We start from the raw sequence: 18212 nt of genomic DNA, 5'->3' as shown, positions 1-18212 counted from the left end.
GAGTGGGAACAGAACGGACTAGAAATCCCTACTGGGGCCAATCAGGAGGCTTCTCCATAGGGTGGGCTGGAGGAGCAGTCCACTGGACCAGGGTTGCAGGGCTCCCAGCAATGGGACAGCCTGACTCTACACAGAGAGTTTAGTTTCAGGTTTCAATTTGATCTAGCTGTATGGATCAGGCAGCTCCAGTACTGCAATGAGCCACATCCAGCCGAGAGAAATTTGACCTGGCTCTGGATAAAGAGACCCAGCTAAGACCCCAGAAGGATTCAAGACCAGAACCAGTGAGCCCAGTTGAAGTTGGGGAAGGACCTTTCCCCACCTAGGGATGAAGATAAAGTAATGTGGCTTTTGTTGAAGCCAGCCAACACCACAGTGCTGCAACACTCCGTCTCAGGACACACTATCTTGGCCATGCCATTTGCCTTGGGGAGGTGTCAGGGAGGTGGATCCTGTGGAGGAGTTTGAGAGTGTTAGGAGATAGGGAATTGGCTTATTTATAAGTGTTTATTAATTATTAGTTAATTTGAACCCTTTCCTTCCCCAGATCCTATGTTCTTGTTTCCAGTTAAGTCACCTTCTCTGTTACACTGTTGTTTTTGATGTAATTCCTTTGCTGGCATTTGTTTTATTTACCTTATTGTCCCCTGTGTAATGTTTTATTTACTTTATTGACCCCTGTTTACTCTCTTTGCTAGCTAGTAGAATTGTCATTGACGTCTCAAGGGAAAGCACCCCTGTGTATATAACATGGTGAGGCATCAGTCTGAGTGGAGGCACCAGGTGCCAAAAATGAACTCAGGACCTGACCCATATGAGCATAGGGGAGAAGCCTCTCCAAATATTGGTGATAGCAAGCACCTGGGAGAGAACAAGGAGGAGGCTTAAGCCATACCTCAGAGGAGGGGCTTCATGAGTAAACCCAATGGTTCCAAAGACACTATTTATATGAGCAAGGGTTTGCAGGGTTTGGGTTTCAGTGATACTACAAGGCTTACTCAGTAAAGTTTTTAGAATGGGTTTTTGGTCTAATATACTGCATTCAGTGCTATGTCAGTTCAGATAACTGAACCATTGGTAATCTAACATTTTGATCAGCACCAGTGTAAGGACCAGTGGTTTAGTGTCACCAGCCTTGCAGTGCGGGTTTGGGTGCAATTTTATGTCTCATCACATTTGTACTGTACAATGGTGCTGCAGTTGCTCTGCCCCCTTATTATCTATTCCACTGTTTCTGATACATGTCTCCAAAGCAGTGGTTCCTGGGAGATTTAGAAAATTATTCTAGATGCACTGGGGAATTCTCTGAGAAGAGGCCAATGTCCCATAAGTTATGGAAGCTGGCATAATTTCCAAGTTCTTTTCTAAAAAAGGAGTCCAAGATGAATGCTCAGCTCTTGCATAGGCTCATGCTGGACAGAGCAGAGAACCAAATACTGAGATGAGTATTTAATGGAATTATTGCTGCAATGATGGCACATACCTTGCCACTGGAGGAGCTAGCTCAGTGCTTTAATATGGTGTTCAGCAGGTGGAGTGCTGCTTTTGGTTTCTAACCATCCAAAGACTGGTGGGAATGAATCATTCTTGAGACCTGGGATGAGAAGCAGTGGGTCCATAAGTTCAGAAGAAGGAGGGAGACTTTTCTTTGCCTTTATGGTGAGCTAGCTGCATGCCAAACAGAGCCTCATGAAGAGAGCACCACTCACCAAGGAGGAGATTGTTCTGTAGCTGGCTACCCTGGATTAATTGATATCTTCACTTGTGGGTTTACATATAATAGATCTGAGTTCTAGTCCCAGACCCGTCACTCTCCTGCCCTGTAACCTTGGGCAAATCATTTCACCTCTTTTTATGCCCCCTCCCACTTTGTCTGTCTTGTTCATTTAGATCATAAGCTTTCTGGGGAAGAGACTGCTCATTACTATATGTTTGTACAGTACCCACCACAGTAGAGCACAGATCAAATAAACAAATACATAATAATAATTTTTTGTCTCTCAGCAGACAGGAAGGACATGTTTTTATTATCCCCTAACTTCCATAGCCTGTGTTATTTATACATTACATTGCTATAAAAGTATGCCAGTGACAGATTTTCATGTATTAAATAAAAGCTAGAATGAAATGGTGATTGGAGGTAGATGAAAGCATGTTGCTAATGATGGTGCAATGAATAGACTGACAGTGTAATGTACATCAGTGGCTGTAATGCCCAATATGTCATGTCTTATTTTTTATTTGATATATTTTTGGCTGCCTTTAAAAACATTTTCCCCTGCTTGTCCACCATTTTAAGTCTGGCCCCATGGCATGGTTCAGCCAACTGCTGCACAGACTGAGCTGGGCAACTTTTATTGTTGCTGGGAGGAATGGACAGACCGTGCAGCTGATTTTGCAGAGGGGGCTGCCAAATCTGCAGAATTATGGGGGTGGAGGAACAAACCTGGTGGTCCAGGGAGGGTCTCAACAGCTTCTGCAGATGTAGAGAAGAGGGGAACTGGTGGAGCCGAGCGGGAGAGGGACACTTCCATCTTTCTGTGAGGCTGCATGTGCACTTTGAATAGCGCTAGTGGTGGCATATATTAGAACTCAGGAAACTCTTCCCTCATCCCCCTCACCTGCAAAATGAGACCCATTGGTACATATTACAGTCATAGAGTCATGAAGTTTACCACTGCATACATGGTACAGGGCCCTTCATCCCCTGATTCCTCTTCCTGACTTGGCCACGGCCTCAGCTGTCATGTCAGTGACTCCCTGAGCAGATCTTGAGATCCTGGCAAAATCCTGGGCATCTCCTGGTCTGGCCTTATCCTTCTGATCCAGCCAATGCTCTCCTCTTGCCCCTCAAATCCCCTAGTGTTTTGAAGTCTCTCATCTGTCCAGTAGCACGTCTGACTGCATGTAGGGGGAGTACACAGGATTTGATCCAGCCTTTCAAATAATGAACATGTTTTCCTTTGTGAACCTGTTATTATTGCCCTAGACTTCATTGTATTGGATCTTAAATCCCTGATTATTTCATGCTTATGCTTTATAACTTTTAAAAAGTCTGCAGACCATATCACTCAACCTACCAGGATCCAAATGCAGGGCACAATGCTGGCTAAAGTCCTCAAATGTCCAGGCACAGGAAAAATCATAATGTAGGAAAATGTTCGTATGATGTGGGATTCACTTCTCTGACATATACAACATGTTCTGCAACCTCAGATTCACTGTTTTGTTCTGGAAAAACAGGGTATGCTTCTGGCATCTTTTTTTTTTTTTTGCGGGGGTGGGGGCACTCCACTGAACTCAGTGGATTTGTCCCAGATTTATGCTGATGTAAATGAGAACAGAATCAGGACTGTAAATAATTTACCACAGAAAAAGTAAGACAACACCCAACTTGAGCAGAAAGCGGGACATCTTGGTTTGAAACTATGCACATTCTTGGTAATAAGGGAAAGTTGAGAGGTATGCTGCTGACTTTGTGGATTCACTATAGCTATTTATAAATGATGTATGAAATGAAAAATTCCTGCTCACCCAGTGGACTTTACAGACACTTCTGTCATATTGTGCTGTATTCTCTGCTCAAATATAAAGCTCAGGCCAGACAGAGAAAGAAAAGTTCACAGAACCTAGAATTCTCTGCCAAAAGAATGGAATAGATGACTTACTAGCAGTCATTTCCATCACTAATTTCTATAGGCTAAGTCCTGAGCTTCTTATTCAATATTAATTGAATAAGTCCTAAGTAATGCAAATTCCCAGTGGAGCCAGTGAAAGTTTGCCTAGAGTAATGACTGGGTAAATACTGAGGGCAAATTCTGCTTGTCTTATTATTATTCTTTTATTATGATAAGCTTGACTATACTTGATCTGCTGCTGTTAATGGCTCTTAAAAATTCTCCTTTGGCTAACCCAGTTGGAGCCTATGTATTTGGAGGCCCTGGATCTGAGTTTTATCCTTGCAGTTGAACTGAGTGGCCATTCTTTGCAGCACTTTGATAGCTATCAAATTCCAAGGTGATTAGAGATTTCTTACAATAATTTTTAAACCTAACTCCTGATTTGGTTTCTCTGTAAAAGATGTCTATCAGAGCTTTTTCTTTCTCATGCCAGGAGAGAGCTATATGGGTCTCACAGTCAGGGACAAACTTTCACTTTAAGCCTATGAGTGAGGAAGTCATAAAGAGACCCATAAAGTGGGTTTTAAGTCCATGGGAATAATACTAATACTTAGTTCTTATATAGGCTTTGTGTAGGCTTCTTAGGATGTAAAAATATGGAGCAACTGAAAAGTCCACTGGGGTCAAAAAGCCTCTGCCCTCTTTCAGTTTATCCCAATTCCATTCTCCTGCTCTTTCACCATATCTGCTTATTTGCCCACTTTCAGAAACATATCTGGATATTCTTGGAACTCAGTTTGCATTCCTCATATAAGTGATTCCATATCTTTTCTACAGTTTGCAAATACAAGGCCATATTACCTGCTCCCAGAGAAATCATCTATGAGATTGGGACCAAAGGGGCAGGAAACTCCAAGAGATTCTTCTGGTAGTGTCTTGAGGGGCCCCTCATCAGTGGGAGGAGAATAGGAGTGATGGAGTTGGCAAAGGGCCTTGGCCCTCAACACCACATATTTTAGAAATCCTGGAACCCTATTGCATCAGCAGAGGCAGGAACCATTTGCCTAGTGGGCCACCCTTTCATGCTGCTCTGCTGGACCCCTCGCCAATGGCAGCACATAGTATAGATACATGAATAATAAAAAAAAAGAGGGGACAATAACTTACCTGCTGCATGAGGCTGTTAAGCAATAAAACCTGCTACCATTTACATCTGTGCAACCCTTGTTCAGTTGAGTTCTTACTTCTTGTTAGTAGAGTTGGGGAAATGCTACAAAATACTGAGTTGAATTTGTGAACATTTGTTCAAATTCATCCACTCCATCCAACCATATTTGTGAGCTGTTTTGTTCACTTTTTGTAAACATGTGAATCTTTTTTGTTTGCTCAAACTGTCAAGCAATGACTGTTCCATGTGTGAATATCTGTAGTTGTATGTAAACATCTGATATTTTCCTCTCCTCCTTGTTTATAAAGTTTCAGTCATCCACTTAGAGAGCAGAAATAATACCAGGTGACTTAAGTGACCAGTCACATACCATGATTAATGAATAGTTGAAGACACAGTCAAAGGGAACAGTTGGTGAGCCACCCATCTCTCTCTCTCTAGTTTCTTATATGCCCTCCTACTCCATAGCTTGTACCAGGAATGTTTATAAAGTATACACAGTAAGACGTATTTCACTCTCTTTTCCTTCCAGTCACAGTCATGGACTTTGTTTATTTTGTTTTAACCTTTGTCCGTTAATAAAGGAGGAGAGAAAATGTATATGTTGAAATATGTTGATGTAACCTGCTTATTGAACTATTAGGAATAATGAATGCAAATTGGATAATTCATGAACAGAAAAAAAAAAGTTAAATTCGTTGGGTAAATATTCAGAAGAAAGAACTTAATAGCTGAATGCAAAGAATGAAAGATGCTGTAACAGAGTCAAATCTTGGTCCTAGTGAAGTCAGTGATAAAATTCTTATTGACTTCACTGGGACCAGAATTTAGCCCTAAGTATGATCATGTTCTTCTTCTTTAATAATTCTGTATGAAACATAAATTTAAGGTAATTTAGGTTTGTTTAGGTTTGCTCATTTAAGAAGTCCAGAATAAAGTCTTCTAAATACCAGGACCAGAGGATGTAAATTATTGTAGCTCAATTTAAATCAACAGAGATGTGAGGGTTTACACCAGGATCTGGCCCTAGAAGAATAGGTTTGAACTACCATTCTAATTTCATTGTGATGGTCTCTAGGGGTAAGCATATTGCATGCCTCTTTTACATTCATACTGGTAAACAAAGCCATCATGTGCTAAATTCAGCCTGAATTATTAAGACCTGGGTCCAAATTTTCCACAAGCCCTGCCTGCTGTACAGATGGTTACATCAGTTGGTTGCCCCCATGCCACCTTAAATGTGGTGCTATATGTTCTTGTGTTGCATTTTATTTGCTTACATAACATCTTTGCTCCAAGGTGCTCAGCAAAGATGACAGAGACAGTGAAAAACATAGCAATAATTGACCGCAAAAATAAACAAGTCAACAGTGGATGGATGGGCCTGTCTGTCTAGGCATTTAATACCATGCTTGTCATAATCATGGTATCTGAGCCTTCACTGTGGCATCTGTGTGTCTGTGAGAACAAAATATTGTGTGGAAGAGAGGAAATAGCAGCCTTACAAAGTGGAAGAGAGAGAGATTTTGAAATGGGCTTTAGAATGACAAAGAATGTCAGAAAGTTGGGGAGTGTTTCTACTGTACAGTATGTGCAGTGGTATAAAATGATGCTGTGTGTATAGTGGGATGAAATGTGCTATGTGCATTATTACTATTGATTATTATTATCAGTCTTGGGGCAGTGCAGTGCTGCACTGAGAGAGCTGAGCCTGAATTTCAGGATCCAAAATGCCATTGCGGAATGTGTAAATAGCACAAACTGTTTTCATCCAAAATAAACCATGCACTGCACACATGATAGTGAACAGCAGCAGCACGAAATGGGTTAAGTTATATAAGCCCTTTTAGGGAGGGGTGAGGAGCAAACTCTATTGGTGTTGCTGTTGCAGCTCAGGTTGATTTAGAATGGATGACAGTGGCCTGGCGCAGGCCCATGACTGAGGAAAGCTGCTTATCCCTCTCTGGGTTGCCATGGAGATGAGCAGGAGGCAGCAGTGGCAGAGAGGCTGTCAGTGAGGGAAATCAGTATCAGGCATCTGTGGGGGTCTGCAGGAGGGGAAGGAGGCAGGATCAGGGACACGGCAGGCAGCAGACATGGACTTGCATTGTGATTGTGCCGAGACTCCGGCAGTCGAGCCGCCATCTGGGAAGATTAATAAAACTGCTTTCAAATTATTTAAGAGGAGGAAATCTGGGGGCACCATGCCCAGCATATTTGGGGTGAAAAACAAAGGTGGGGATGGGAAAGGCTCAAGTAAAGCTGGGATGGTGAGGAGCAAGACTCACGATGGATTAGCTGATGTTGTGCTGGAAAGCAGCAAGAAGGAAGAATCGAGCAGCGGAGGTGGTGGTGGTGTTGATCAACTGAACAGGGATATAAACACCAGGGCTGTAGCCAGCCTCAATGTTTCATCAAACAGCTCCGTGGCTAAATCACACAGTTTCTTCTCTCTGTTGAAGAAGAATGGGAAATCAGAAAATGGCAAGGGAGAGAATGCAGATCAGAGGGCGGGCAGCAGACAAAAGAAAGGATTGAAAGGGATCTTCAGCAGTATGCGGTGGCATAAAAAGGATAAAAATGGCAAGGAGGAAAGGGGGGAAACATCAGAAATTCAGTCCAGCCTTATTATGTCAGGTTCTCTGACTGCCAGCTTGGAATGCATCAAAGAAGAGGCACCAAAACCTTTGTCTGAGCCTCAATATACCACAGAAGAAATTAACATTGAATTGTCTAGTGATAAACACAGCAAAGATGTGCATGCCACGGCAGAGAAGCCTGAAGTTAGAGATGGTGGGGAAATGCAGAACAACAAAAGCATACAAGGAGAGGATCCTGCTGCCGCTGGAAACCAACATGAGGAGAACCGCCCTGAGCTGCCAGATCCGTGTGTGGAAGAGGTTGGGACTGCGAAGGATACGGCCATAACAGGTGACATTCCAATAAAGACTATTTCCCTTGTTGAACCTGAATGTCTTAGTGGTCAAGAGATGGCAGCAGCCCCTGACCCTTCCTCTATTGATCCACCCTCAGAGCAGTCGATAGATCGTATTTGTTTGATGTTTGCTGACGTGACTTCACTGAAAAGCTTTGACTCTCTTACAGGCTGTGGAGATATTATTGCAGACCAGGAGGATGAAGTGGGCAGCAGCAGTGGCAGCTGTGAGAAGAGCACCCCAGGGGCCAGCAAGCCAGGCACTTCTAAAAAGAACCCAAACATGGTGGCCTACCAGGGAGGAGGAGAGGAGATGGCAAGCCCAGACCAAGTGGATGACACCTACCTTCAGGAGTTCTGGGATATGTTATCACAAACAGAGGAGCAAGTCCAAGAGACCCAGGGAGGAGAAGGAGGAGGGACAAAACCACCTGAGATAAAAAAAGAGAGCAAGTGTGTCGAGGGGGCACAGGATGGTTCAATGGTGAAACGCATTGGTCTCAGCCAGATTCCAGTTCATCTCAACCACAAAGAGGATCAGAAGAACAGGGAATATGAGCAGCCAGAAGGCATCCCAAACAGTGATGAGGGCTACTGGGACTCCACTACTCCTGGTCCTGAGGAAGATAGCAGCAATAGTGTCCAGAAAGAGAGCATCCCCAGGGATAGCTACAGTGGTGATGCCCTCTATGATCTTTATGCTGATACAGATGAAAACATCACAGGGGTGCCTTCTGATGAAGAAGTCACCTGTGTATCACGCTCCAAACCTGTGTCTCCAGTAACAACCACATGCTCACTTAAAACACCTGCAGGTTCAGTCAAGGACTCCAAGATACCTATCAGCATTAAACATCTTACATCGCTTCCCACCAGCCATGGAACAGATGCCAGTAACAGCCATCACATTGCACACCATCACCCAACCAAAAGTGAGATTCCCAGAACAAAAATCCCTGTTTCTAAAGTACTTGTACGCCGGGTCAGTAATAGGGGTTTAGCGGGAACAATGGTTAAAGCCACCACATTCCAGGACAATGCCAAAAAGTAGTTGAACAAGATCTGGAGACAAAGATGGACAGTGAGTTAGAGGTGGGAAAGTCTTTATAGGAAAACACTAATAAATGTTTGCAGCACCTAAAGAAAGGCACCTAAAAGGGCCCCTTAAGTGTATTCTGGGGGCCAGCACTTCTGAATCTCTTCTTGATATACAGTATATAAAAATACAAAAATAGTCAAATTCTTTTCAAGCACTTTTTAAAATTTGTATCTTTTTTCTGAAGCACTAAACACTTAGGAGGTCACTTTTACATGCCTTTGTGGAAGCTGGACTTTGATTATGAACGTAAAATGAGCATCTCCCCAAATGCAAATTAGTGCCATGAGTTCTTCAGGGGGACAGAAATACAGAAAGAGATGAACAACAGGAATTCTCCAATACAATTAGCTTTTACTGGTTTTTTGTTTTTGCTTAAATTGAAAAATGATGTCTGCTCTACAATTTTATGTGGAAAAATGCCAAGAAAAAACAAACAACCCAACAGGTAATTATTTACCTGATGTACATACAGCAATGCTGGTCAGCAGCAGACTCAACTTATTTGTGTCCAGTAGCTAATTAATGAGTTAGGTGGATTTCTATAACTAGAACAGATATTTTTGTTTGTTTGTCTGTTTTGTTTTGGATCTGTTACAATATAAATGGATAACAGAAACATCTGGCAACGTTCAGATGTTTACTTCAATATTTGTCTGATGCATAAAAATCAGGTTCAGGGAATCATTTTACTAAAAGCCAATATATACACAACTTTCACATTTATACAATAAATTACTCTTCATGTGTAGATAGATGCACATTTTAACAGTTTTACTCAATGCTACAATTTTTTAATATAAAAATGTCTGTCTGTATTATCTAGAGTTTAAGCAAAAGTTAGTTTTTATAGCTAATTTTACAATTCTAAAATTATGGAACTTCTTTTAAGTACCGTACCTTAAACTAGAGCAAAACTCTGTTTTATATGGGCTCTTGTTTCTCCAGAATAACAAGTTTCTTATGCTAATTTTATTAGAGTGACACATTCATCGTGCCAGAGCCAAGGTTCTGACAGCATTGCCATTGCAAACCTCTATTTTCAGGGGTTTATACAAATCTGTGCTGTGCTCAAACCTGGCTGAGAAGAAACCTAGGATAGAGACACATTTTTAAATTCTTATTTTTTAAAATATATAAAATGAGTTTTGGCTGTTTAAAGAAAGTTTTGGACTTTCAGTTTCAGTCTTAATAACTTCCAAGTGATTTTACTTTAAGAAAGAAAAGAGACATGGTAGGTTAGTGATCCAGGAAATAGCCAGACAACCTGGGTGCTATGAAAAAATTGTTAATGGCTGAGATTTTTTTCTTTTTTTTTGAAAAGTGGCTACTGTACATGGGCATTGACAACATTTCAAAGAAATTTCATAGGATTTTATGATGTGCCTAAAGACATATTTTCATGATATTCTGAAACAGCTCCAAAGGTCATTAAAGTCTAATGGGTAAATACTGTGCATTTGCAAAATATTTTAAAATCTGTATTTATTCAACAGACTGCAAGTGCTATGAAGGTGATGTTTCAATGAATCTGGAAATACACATTTAAAAAAGAATTATAAAAATATTATGAAGAGAATCCTAAATTTATGTAAGTGAATCTTACATGACAGTTTGCTTTATCTTCTCCTTTTAATAAAAAAGAAAATGAGATATACAAAATACAAATTTAAAGAATATTAAGGTTGTAACTTGAACTGTGAAAAGCTAGGAAATACAGTATTAAGAGCCCAATTGTTCCTTCCTTTACATGAGTGCAGCTTCCATTGGTATCACTGGGTGTTGCCCATTTAGCTAATAAGGGGTAAAATTGAGATCTAGCTTTGAAATGGTCACTTTACCTAATACTGATTTGTGTAACCTTAATGGTGGGTGTCCAGGAGGAAAAGTTATCCTTTCCATTCAATTTCCTGGCTTTATTGGTTTGTGTCACAACCTCAATATACTTCAAAGAAGTTTATTTTTTATGTAATTTCTTCATAATATATATATGTATGGCTGTAGCCACATCCACTCACAGACACAGGTTGTACATATGCATGGATAATCATACATATACTGTACAGGCTCACAAATGAACATGCACACTCGTACATACACACTCTCATGTAAACACTACCAGGCATGTACATTCCTATGCACAGACTGAGGGGACATACAGTAAATCTATCTCAAAACTAGTTGGTGATTATTTTCTTTGTCTGAGAAGGGGATTTGCATTTGACCTCACTCTGCTTGTATTTTTAGAAGCTAAAGTTCTCAAAAGGATGAATGTACAGAGCATGGAATTTTAATCCTAGTCATAAAAGTAACAGTCATTCTGTTTTTTCCCCCATCTGACTGTAAGGATCATGTTGTTCTTTGCATGATGATTATACAGAAAATTCATGTTTGCCCATTTTGTTTTAAGGACAAATTGTACAGAAGGGTTGTATAGGGAACTGAAAGTTTGAGATGGAGAGAGGATGTTATGAGCTTGTGACATACTTTAAAGCAAGAAGAGTGGATAGTAGCAGCTGTACATCATTTAAAACACTAGGAGAAATAACCTACCACCTATACAGTACTTGTTTGTGGCAATTTTTCTTCATATGCATTTTGTTTGCATTGTGGCCTGTATATAGCAAGAAACAGTAGAATAATTTTAGATTAGTCCCCTCACACTTATAACTAACAACAACCACCATTAAAATATTTTGCCTTTCCTTCATTTTCTCTCCGTATTTCATTTCCATCCTTTATTTTACTCCTCTTGCTGAGTGCTGGCTGGCAAATACAATCTAAACAGCTACTCTCTGGCAAGGAGGTCTGAAGCTTTCATGTGGGAAGAGTGCTCAGGGTGGGAGGGGTACCTGCCTAGCTTCTTTTTTTCCTGCAGAGACTAGGTACTAATCACTTTCTCAAGCTTTATGCCCTATACCTAATGTAAGTAGGTTTTGCAAACCTGTTAATGATTCATGTGGCTGCTTGCGATGTACAAAGGACAATCATATCCCTAAAAGGAGAATGGGAAAGTAACTTGTAGTAGGGTGTCAGTATTATTGTACCATAACAACATAGTGGCATTGATTCACGATTGAGAGCAGTGATTGTGTGGAAGTAAAGAAACTTAAACACAAGTTAACACTTAAATTAGCTCTAAATTTTTATTCACAAAATTCAAAACCAATTACGTTTTTTATTTCAAAAATTAATAATCTGAAATGTAGTAGTTACCAAGACTTATTTTTATTATAATAGAAATATATTTGTATGTTATAACTTCACACAAGGCTTAAAACAAAGCACTAAAAGGCAGTTTAAAAGGCTTTCTTTAAATGTACATTTAATTCCTTTAGATCACATATAAGGGACACTGATATGCTTAATGACTGAAAAATTGATGACTTGCTGGATTTAATGGGTTGAAACATAAAGAGGTAATAGTCTTGGAGGCATTCTGTAGTGATTTGCATTCTAATTTATGACATTATTGTGTTTAAGCAAACGTTTTCATGGCCTTGGTAGATATCAAGGTAGAAATGATCTTCCAGGTCCCAAAGATGTCATTCTTCTACATTGTTTGAATGTTCTACAATGGTTTTTATTTCTTAAAGAACACTTTGTTTAGAGTTGTGCTTGGGATGATGCTGCATAGGTATGACCCTGTACATAACACATAAAGAGTTTAATAGATCAGGTCTTGGCATTTAGTATATATACTCTTTGCACTTTCAGATCACTACTGGTAAATTTTATATGTCCCTAGGATATTTCTATATATTGCATAACATTTTATAGTTACCTATGGTATCCTCAGTGGTATGTGTTTCTTTCCTAAATATCAGCACACAGGATCTTCTTTTAGTAGCATGATATGCTGTCTTTTGTGGACTCATTTTGTCACAATAGAAGTAAAGTTTGCTGTGCTATAGGTGTGGTCTGCAACTGAGACATTGACAGTAATAGGATTTGAACACATGCAACAAATTTAAGAGGAGAGTACACACCTACTAATAAGGTGAATCCATGTTCACTGTTACTCCAAATATCATCATCATCTTCATCCCCTATGAACATCCATGCCACCATTTAGGATTATTGAGGACTGAATTTGAAGAATTCTGTGTGTAAACATATCCTATGGAAATGCATTCCCTGATTATTTTATAATGAATCTCACTAAATTATTTATCTAGGTTAAAATAATATTGCACCAAAGTCTTCAAAAAAAAATGTCTGATTGAGATGGCATTTTCAGGAAAGTGCTTAAAGTACAGATGAGCCAAATTACCAAGCCTTTGCTTAGCAAAGCAAAACTGTAGTTGGTTCTAAAATTTATGGTACTGCCAGAGCTTGCTCCTCAATGGGAGCCATTGATTTTGCTATATGGCCTCACTCTGAAGCTTTTTTGCCTGCTGTAATAGACTGCTTTTTGAAAAGGCTTTTCATTGTGTTAATGGTATGAAGGAGACAGTTCACTGCAACAATAACTACTTATAAGGCAAATGGTTATGTAACAGCAAACAGTATAGGATTTTAAGCAAGGTGGCCTGGGAATTTATTTTCATGGCCATTGATACAAAATGCTACTGCTTCTTTTCAATTCCTGGAAAAACAAAGTAATACCAGCGGAAGGATGCTGCAGAACTAAGTCTTGGCAGAGATTATACATGACAGTTGCTGCAATTTTTCTTATAATTTTTCATTCCGCTGACATAACCCATTTGCCCATGCAGAATAGTACAACATTTGGTAGTAAGTGCTCCCTAAATGTGCACTTCCTTTCTGTTTAAAGGTGAACATTTTAAGATCATACAGCCAGCCATGAAATCGTCTATATCGGTGTGTTAATATTTCCCCTCATCTAAATGCAAAACACATCTTTTCATTGTTTTTCCGTCTTAACACCCCAGGGCTTAACCCCAATGCTCAGCATGTCCAAATTTCAGCTAATACAATCATTGCCATCCTTAATTTAACTTGTGATGGCAGACATGGGACCAGATCCATTCAAGTGCAGTAAATCCTGTGTGCTGTCTGTTGTGTCACTGCCTGTGTTTTGTAATCTGTTAACCAGTATGTTTTTCCTTTTAACTCTAATTGCAGTTTCAGTAAAATCTGTTTTTAGCAAAAACAAGATGTTGGTTTTGGTTTGTAAGGACCCAAACAGATTTTTATTACTTCGGACTATGCTATGTTAAAATGATCACCATTTCAGCATCAAACCATTTCAACTGGTTTTTCTATGCAGACACATCATGTCTTTGAGTATAATGTGCCCATAAAAGAAAATTGGTTGTATCTGCTTTGAATTAAATCTGACCTTAGAATGAAAGAGCTGCAAGTCTGATACCATTTCTCTGCTAATGACAGTAAATGCAAAGGCCCAGATAATCCCTGCCCACGGGACACCGTGCAGGAGGGAGGAAATCACAATGAGGATTTACTTGTGGAGGATGCCTCCCCCCACCCCCAAAATGATCCAATCACAAGGGAGAGGCATGTCCCTTGTGGAAGAGGTTGTGGGGCTCAGAACAGATCTTGGGGGATCCAAGAGAGGCCATGAACTTCTGCCCAGATGCTCTGTGAACCAGCTCTGGCCCCATGGAGGGCCCCCTTGTCTCCCCAGTATCTTAGCTTTTCCTCCCTTGGCTGCTCCTGGGACTCACACATTTTCTTTTCTGTTTAATTTTTGTGGGCGAGGAGGCTGGATGATGTGCATCTCCCATGCCCCTGTCCCCTGCCCACTCCTCCCTCAGCCTACTCCACCACTTTCCAGTATGATCTGGAGCTCGGGGGGAACAATGCAGCAGTTGTGGCTGAACTTCTCTTCCTTGTGAAACAAAAGAGCGCCACACGTGGAAGCTTCCCTCCATATGTGGATTGAGGAGCATGAGTTGGCTCATTGTACAGGCACTACGATTGGTGACAATATATTCACCCAAACTATGAGCCAAATCCTGCTCTCCTTGTTCATGAAAGTACAATAGATCTGCTGAAGCCAGTGTTAACAGTAGTATATTTTTAGCTGTCTTGTAAAGGGAATGGAACTGTTTGGGTCAGTAAGGTGAGCAGGATGTGACACTTTCATTTAACATGTAGCTGTAGCACATCTACTTCCCCAGATCCAGTACAGCTCAAAGACTTTCTCCTGCATTTCAACCCTAATTTTAAAAAATTGTAGTAAAACAAAGGGGCTATATCAGTGACTGCGGTGTGGTCTTCTGCTTAAAAGTGGATGGAACAATATGGCCCAAGAGTTGCAGAAGTGAAGTTGCTATGTACATACATGTAAAAGGTCATAGATACATCAAATCAAAATTATAATGCAGCTGACAAACTCAGGTATATGACATTGTTCTGGCATTGCAGTGTAAACAGTTTCACTCTACTTTTCAAGAGGAATAGTGAAATTAGACTCTCAGTTAAACCAGTGTAAAATCAGAGTAACTCCAGTGATCTGGCCCAGACTACAGTACCCTTGCTCCCACTAAGTAACACCTCATTCCATAAGTAGTCTCACTGAAGTCAATGAAATAGTTTGTGGAGTTATGGTGCTACTCAGTATGAGTAAGAGTATCAGAATCTGGCCCTCCAGATCTGCGCTGTTGTATCCATCATCAGGATCTTACTTAAAAGCTCTGCTAGTCTTGAAGCTTGCAGCTTTCTTAAACTATGGAATATAAGTTATACTGCTGATGACAAAAAAGCCCCTCAGAGAAAGTACTGATACAATGCTAGAATTTTTTTTGATTATAAATTAAAAAGGAAATCAACAAATTAGTGGGAAGAAAAATAAATCTAATAAAATTGTAATAATATGGGATGGTGTTAATCTTTCATCACAGCCATTCTCGATTTATATATCAGTAGTGGGACCTGGGGGGAAAAAGTGAGTGAGAGTATTCAGCACTGCATCTGACAAAACTGACACTGAAAAGTTGTTTCTTACATGCTCAATAGGACAGATTTAACTGTTATAAAATGCTGATTTTTTTTTAAACGAGAGACGTTATACCTAGCATCATTTTTAACTGCAGGTTTTCCCATTAGTATTTGTGTTGAGCCATCTCCAGTGAAATAACATATGGCCTGTTCAAGATGATGAGCAAGAAAAAACAGAACTCCACACTTCATGTAATTGATCAGTTTTCTGAGAATCTGGTAAACTCACATTCACCAACTTTGTCAGAGCAGAGACAGTAAAAGCTTAGAAGCTTTCTAGGTGGTATTTTTATAGACTGTTAAGACACCCACTTCCGCTTAAACAAACTTTGAAAAATACATCTACTGTTAAAGAACTTATTTAAAATATAACAAATAGCAATAGGTGGGTTTTTTCCCCGACAGTTAAATGGGATAGATTAATCAATGTTTATATTTTTAATCTTGTAAATATTTATTTTGGGTACTCTGTATATGTGTTGGCACTGATTCTGGTATTTGCTTATGTACCATTGTGAATGTTGGTGGTTTTGGTAGTCACCCTTCTAACGAATGTAAGGAACTCTGACTAACTGCACTTTTCTTCTTTCATTCAAAAACCTTAATGTGAAAAATATATCCACTGCCATGTTATATGTCATGGTTAATGCAATTAATAAATTCAGTTGTCACTTTTCATTATTGTTGTCCCAATTACTGATAGCAGTGATATATTTAGTGAATTGGAAAATACTATGCTTTTGAAAACAAGACATGGGTAGTCACCAAGATAATTGAAAATGACATACTCATGATAAAAATATTTATTTTTAACATATAAATGCCTTTGTGTATGTTACTAAACACAACTTAGATTGATGAAACTAACTTTTCAAAAAAATTGCTTAAAACTTGAAAAAAAAATTTAAAAGGCAAATGAATTTTTGGCCACTTGTTCTGTTGGTTTAATTTTTTTCCCCTTTACTCCATTTGGATGATGAAAGTAGATTAGTCAGTTTCATTTTTATTTCAAGTCAATTTCAATTCCTGGTTCTCTGGTCTTAGTGATACCACAACATGTGAGTTGCAAATGGTATGAGGAAATGCAGGCCAAAAATAATTTCCACTGATATCTTAAAAAAAAATCTCATAAAATATTATAATTATTAATAATAATATCTGTGGTAAGCAGAGCTGGGCAGAACTTTTTCAATGAACTGTTTTTTGCCAAAAAATGCATGGTTTTGGGACTGAAAACTATTTGTCAGTTTGGATTGAATTCACTGAATTTGGTTGAAATTTTTTTCTAAAGAGTCAAAATGTTCAGTTTGACTTTTTCATTTTGAAAATTTTGTTCTGAAAAAGTGAAAAGGTTTTGTTTTAAATTTTCAATTTGAGACAGTGTTTTGATTTCAAATTTGGCCAGTTAAAAAAAAAAAAGGGTGAAAAACAGCCAAATCAAAATGGAAAAACTTGGAAAAAAAATTCATTTCAAGTCAACTTGAAAAATTTGGTTGATTCAAAACTAGATTTTTTTTTATTATTATTATTATATTTTTTAAGAGTTTTTTGATTTGGTGAAAAATATAAAAAAAGTTTCACTTCAAATTTGAACCAGATTTCTTTTTTCTTATTTTCATTTTTCAGTTCAGCCTCCATTATTCATTCAGCTCTAGCTGTAGGTTTCTTCTCCCAAACTTAAATTCCAAACTGACCTAGTAGTCCTTTAAAGTGGCACCTTATCTTCATTGACTCAATGAGTAGTCTCTGTTTTAGAAAGAGCTACTTATTCTTCAATATTTGAAAAATAAAGAGTGGGGATCAATTTATTTTTGCATCAATAATGTAAACTGATTTAATAGTCGCATTTATTCTTTTTACTGGGTTAAACAGCACTTTCCTTACATACCTCAAACACCACTGAACTTGCTTGCTTGTTCATTGAAATATTGACCTGACTAGAATAAGAACCTGAACAGGCTCTTTCCTGAAGTTTTCAGTGAGTGTATTAACAAATCACAGGATAATTAGAAAAGACTAAAACCCATCAGGACAGATAGCCTGGTGTGATACATAGATTCATAGACTCCAAGGCCAGAAGGGAACATTGTGATTATCTAGTCAGATCTCCTGTATAACACAGGCTATAGTACTTCCATCAAATAATTCCTAAAGCAGATCTTTAAGAAAAATATCCAATCCTGATTTTAAAATGGTAAGCTGACCCTTGGTAAGCTGTTCCAACGGATAATTACTCTCACTGTTAAAAAATTATGCCTCTTTCCATTTGGAATTTGTCTAGTTTCAACTTACAGCCCCTGGATTGTGTTACACCTTTCTCTGATAGATTGAAGAGCCCATTATTAAATATTTGTTCCCCTTGTAGGTATTTATTGACTGTAATCAAGTCACCCCTTAACCTTTTATTAGGTAAGCTAAATGGATCAAGCTCTTGGAGTCTATCACTATAAGGCTTGTTGTCTAATT

The 18212-nt window shown here is 39.0% G+C and overlaps 1 protein-coding gene across 1 annotated transcript; it reads left to right on the top strand.

The window, feature by feature from the left end:
* The first annotated feature begins 6798 nt into the window (after positions 1–6798).
* Positions 6799–9525, top strand: AMER2 (APC membrane recruitment protein 2). The gene is made up of 2 exons (XM_039497150.1): positions 6799–7719; positions 7894–9525. Exons 1-2 carry the CDS (start codon positions 6885–6887, stop codon positions 8772–8774), a joined length of 1716 nt encoding a protein of 571 aa, XP_039353084.1. The 5' UTR covers positions 6799–6884; the 3' UTR covers positions 8775–9525.
* Positions 9526–18212: the final 8687 nt, after the last annotated feature.

Source organism: Mauremys reevesii, linkage group 1 (assembly GCF_016161935.1).
Source record: "Mauremys reevesii isolate NIE-2019 linkage group 1, ASM1616193v1, whole genome shotgun sequence".
Lineage (NCBI taxonomy): Eukaryota > Metazoa > Chordata > Testudines > Geoemydidae > Mauremys > Mauremys reevesii.
Note: the sequence above shows the minus strand (reverse complement) of the source record. Positions and strands in the feature narration are given on the sequence as shown.

Bases quoted from the DNA above. Each gene is read 5' to 3' on its own strand.
- AMER2 (XM_039497150.1), top strand. From the start codon at position 6,885: ATGGACTTGCATTGTGATTGTGCCGAGACTCCGGCAGTCGAGCCGCCA. The intron at 7,720-7,893 runs GTGACATTCCAA...ACTCTCTTACAG, and splicing joins GAAGGATACGGCCATAACAG to GCTGTGGAGATATTATTGCA.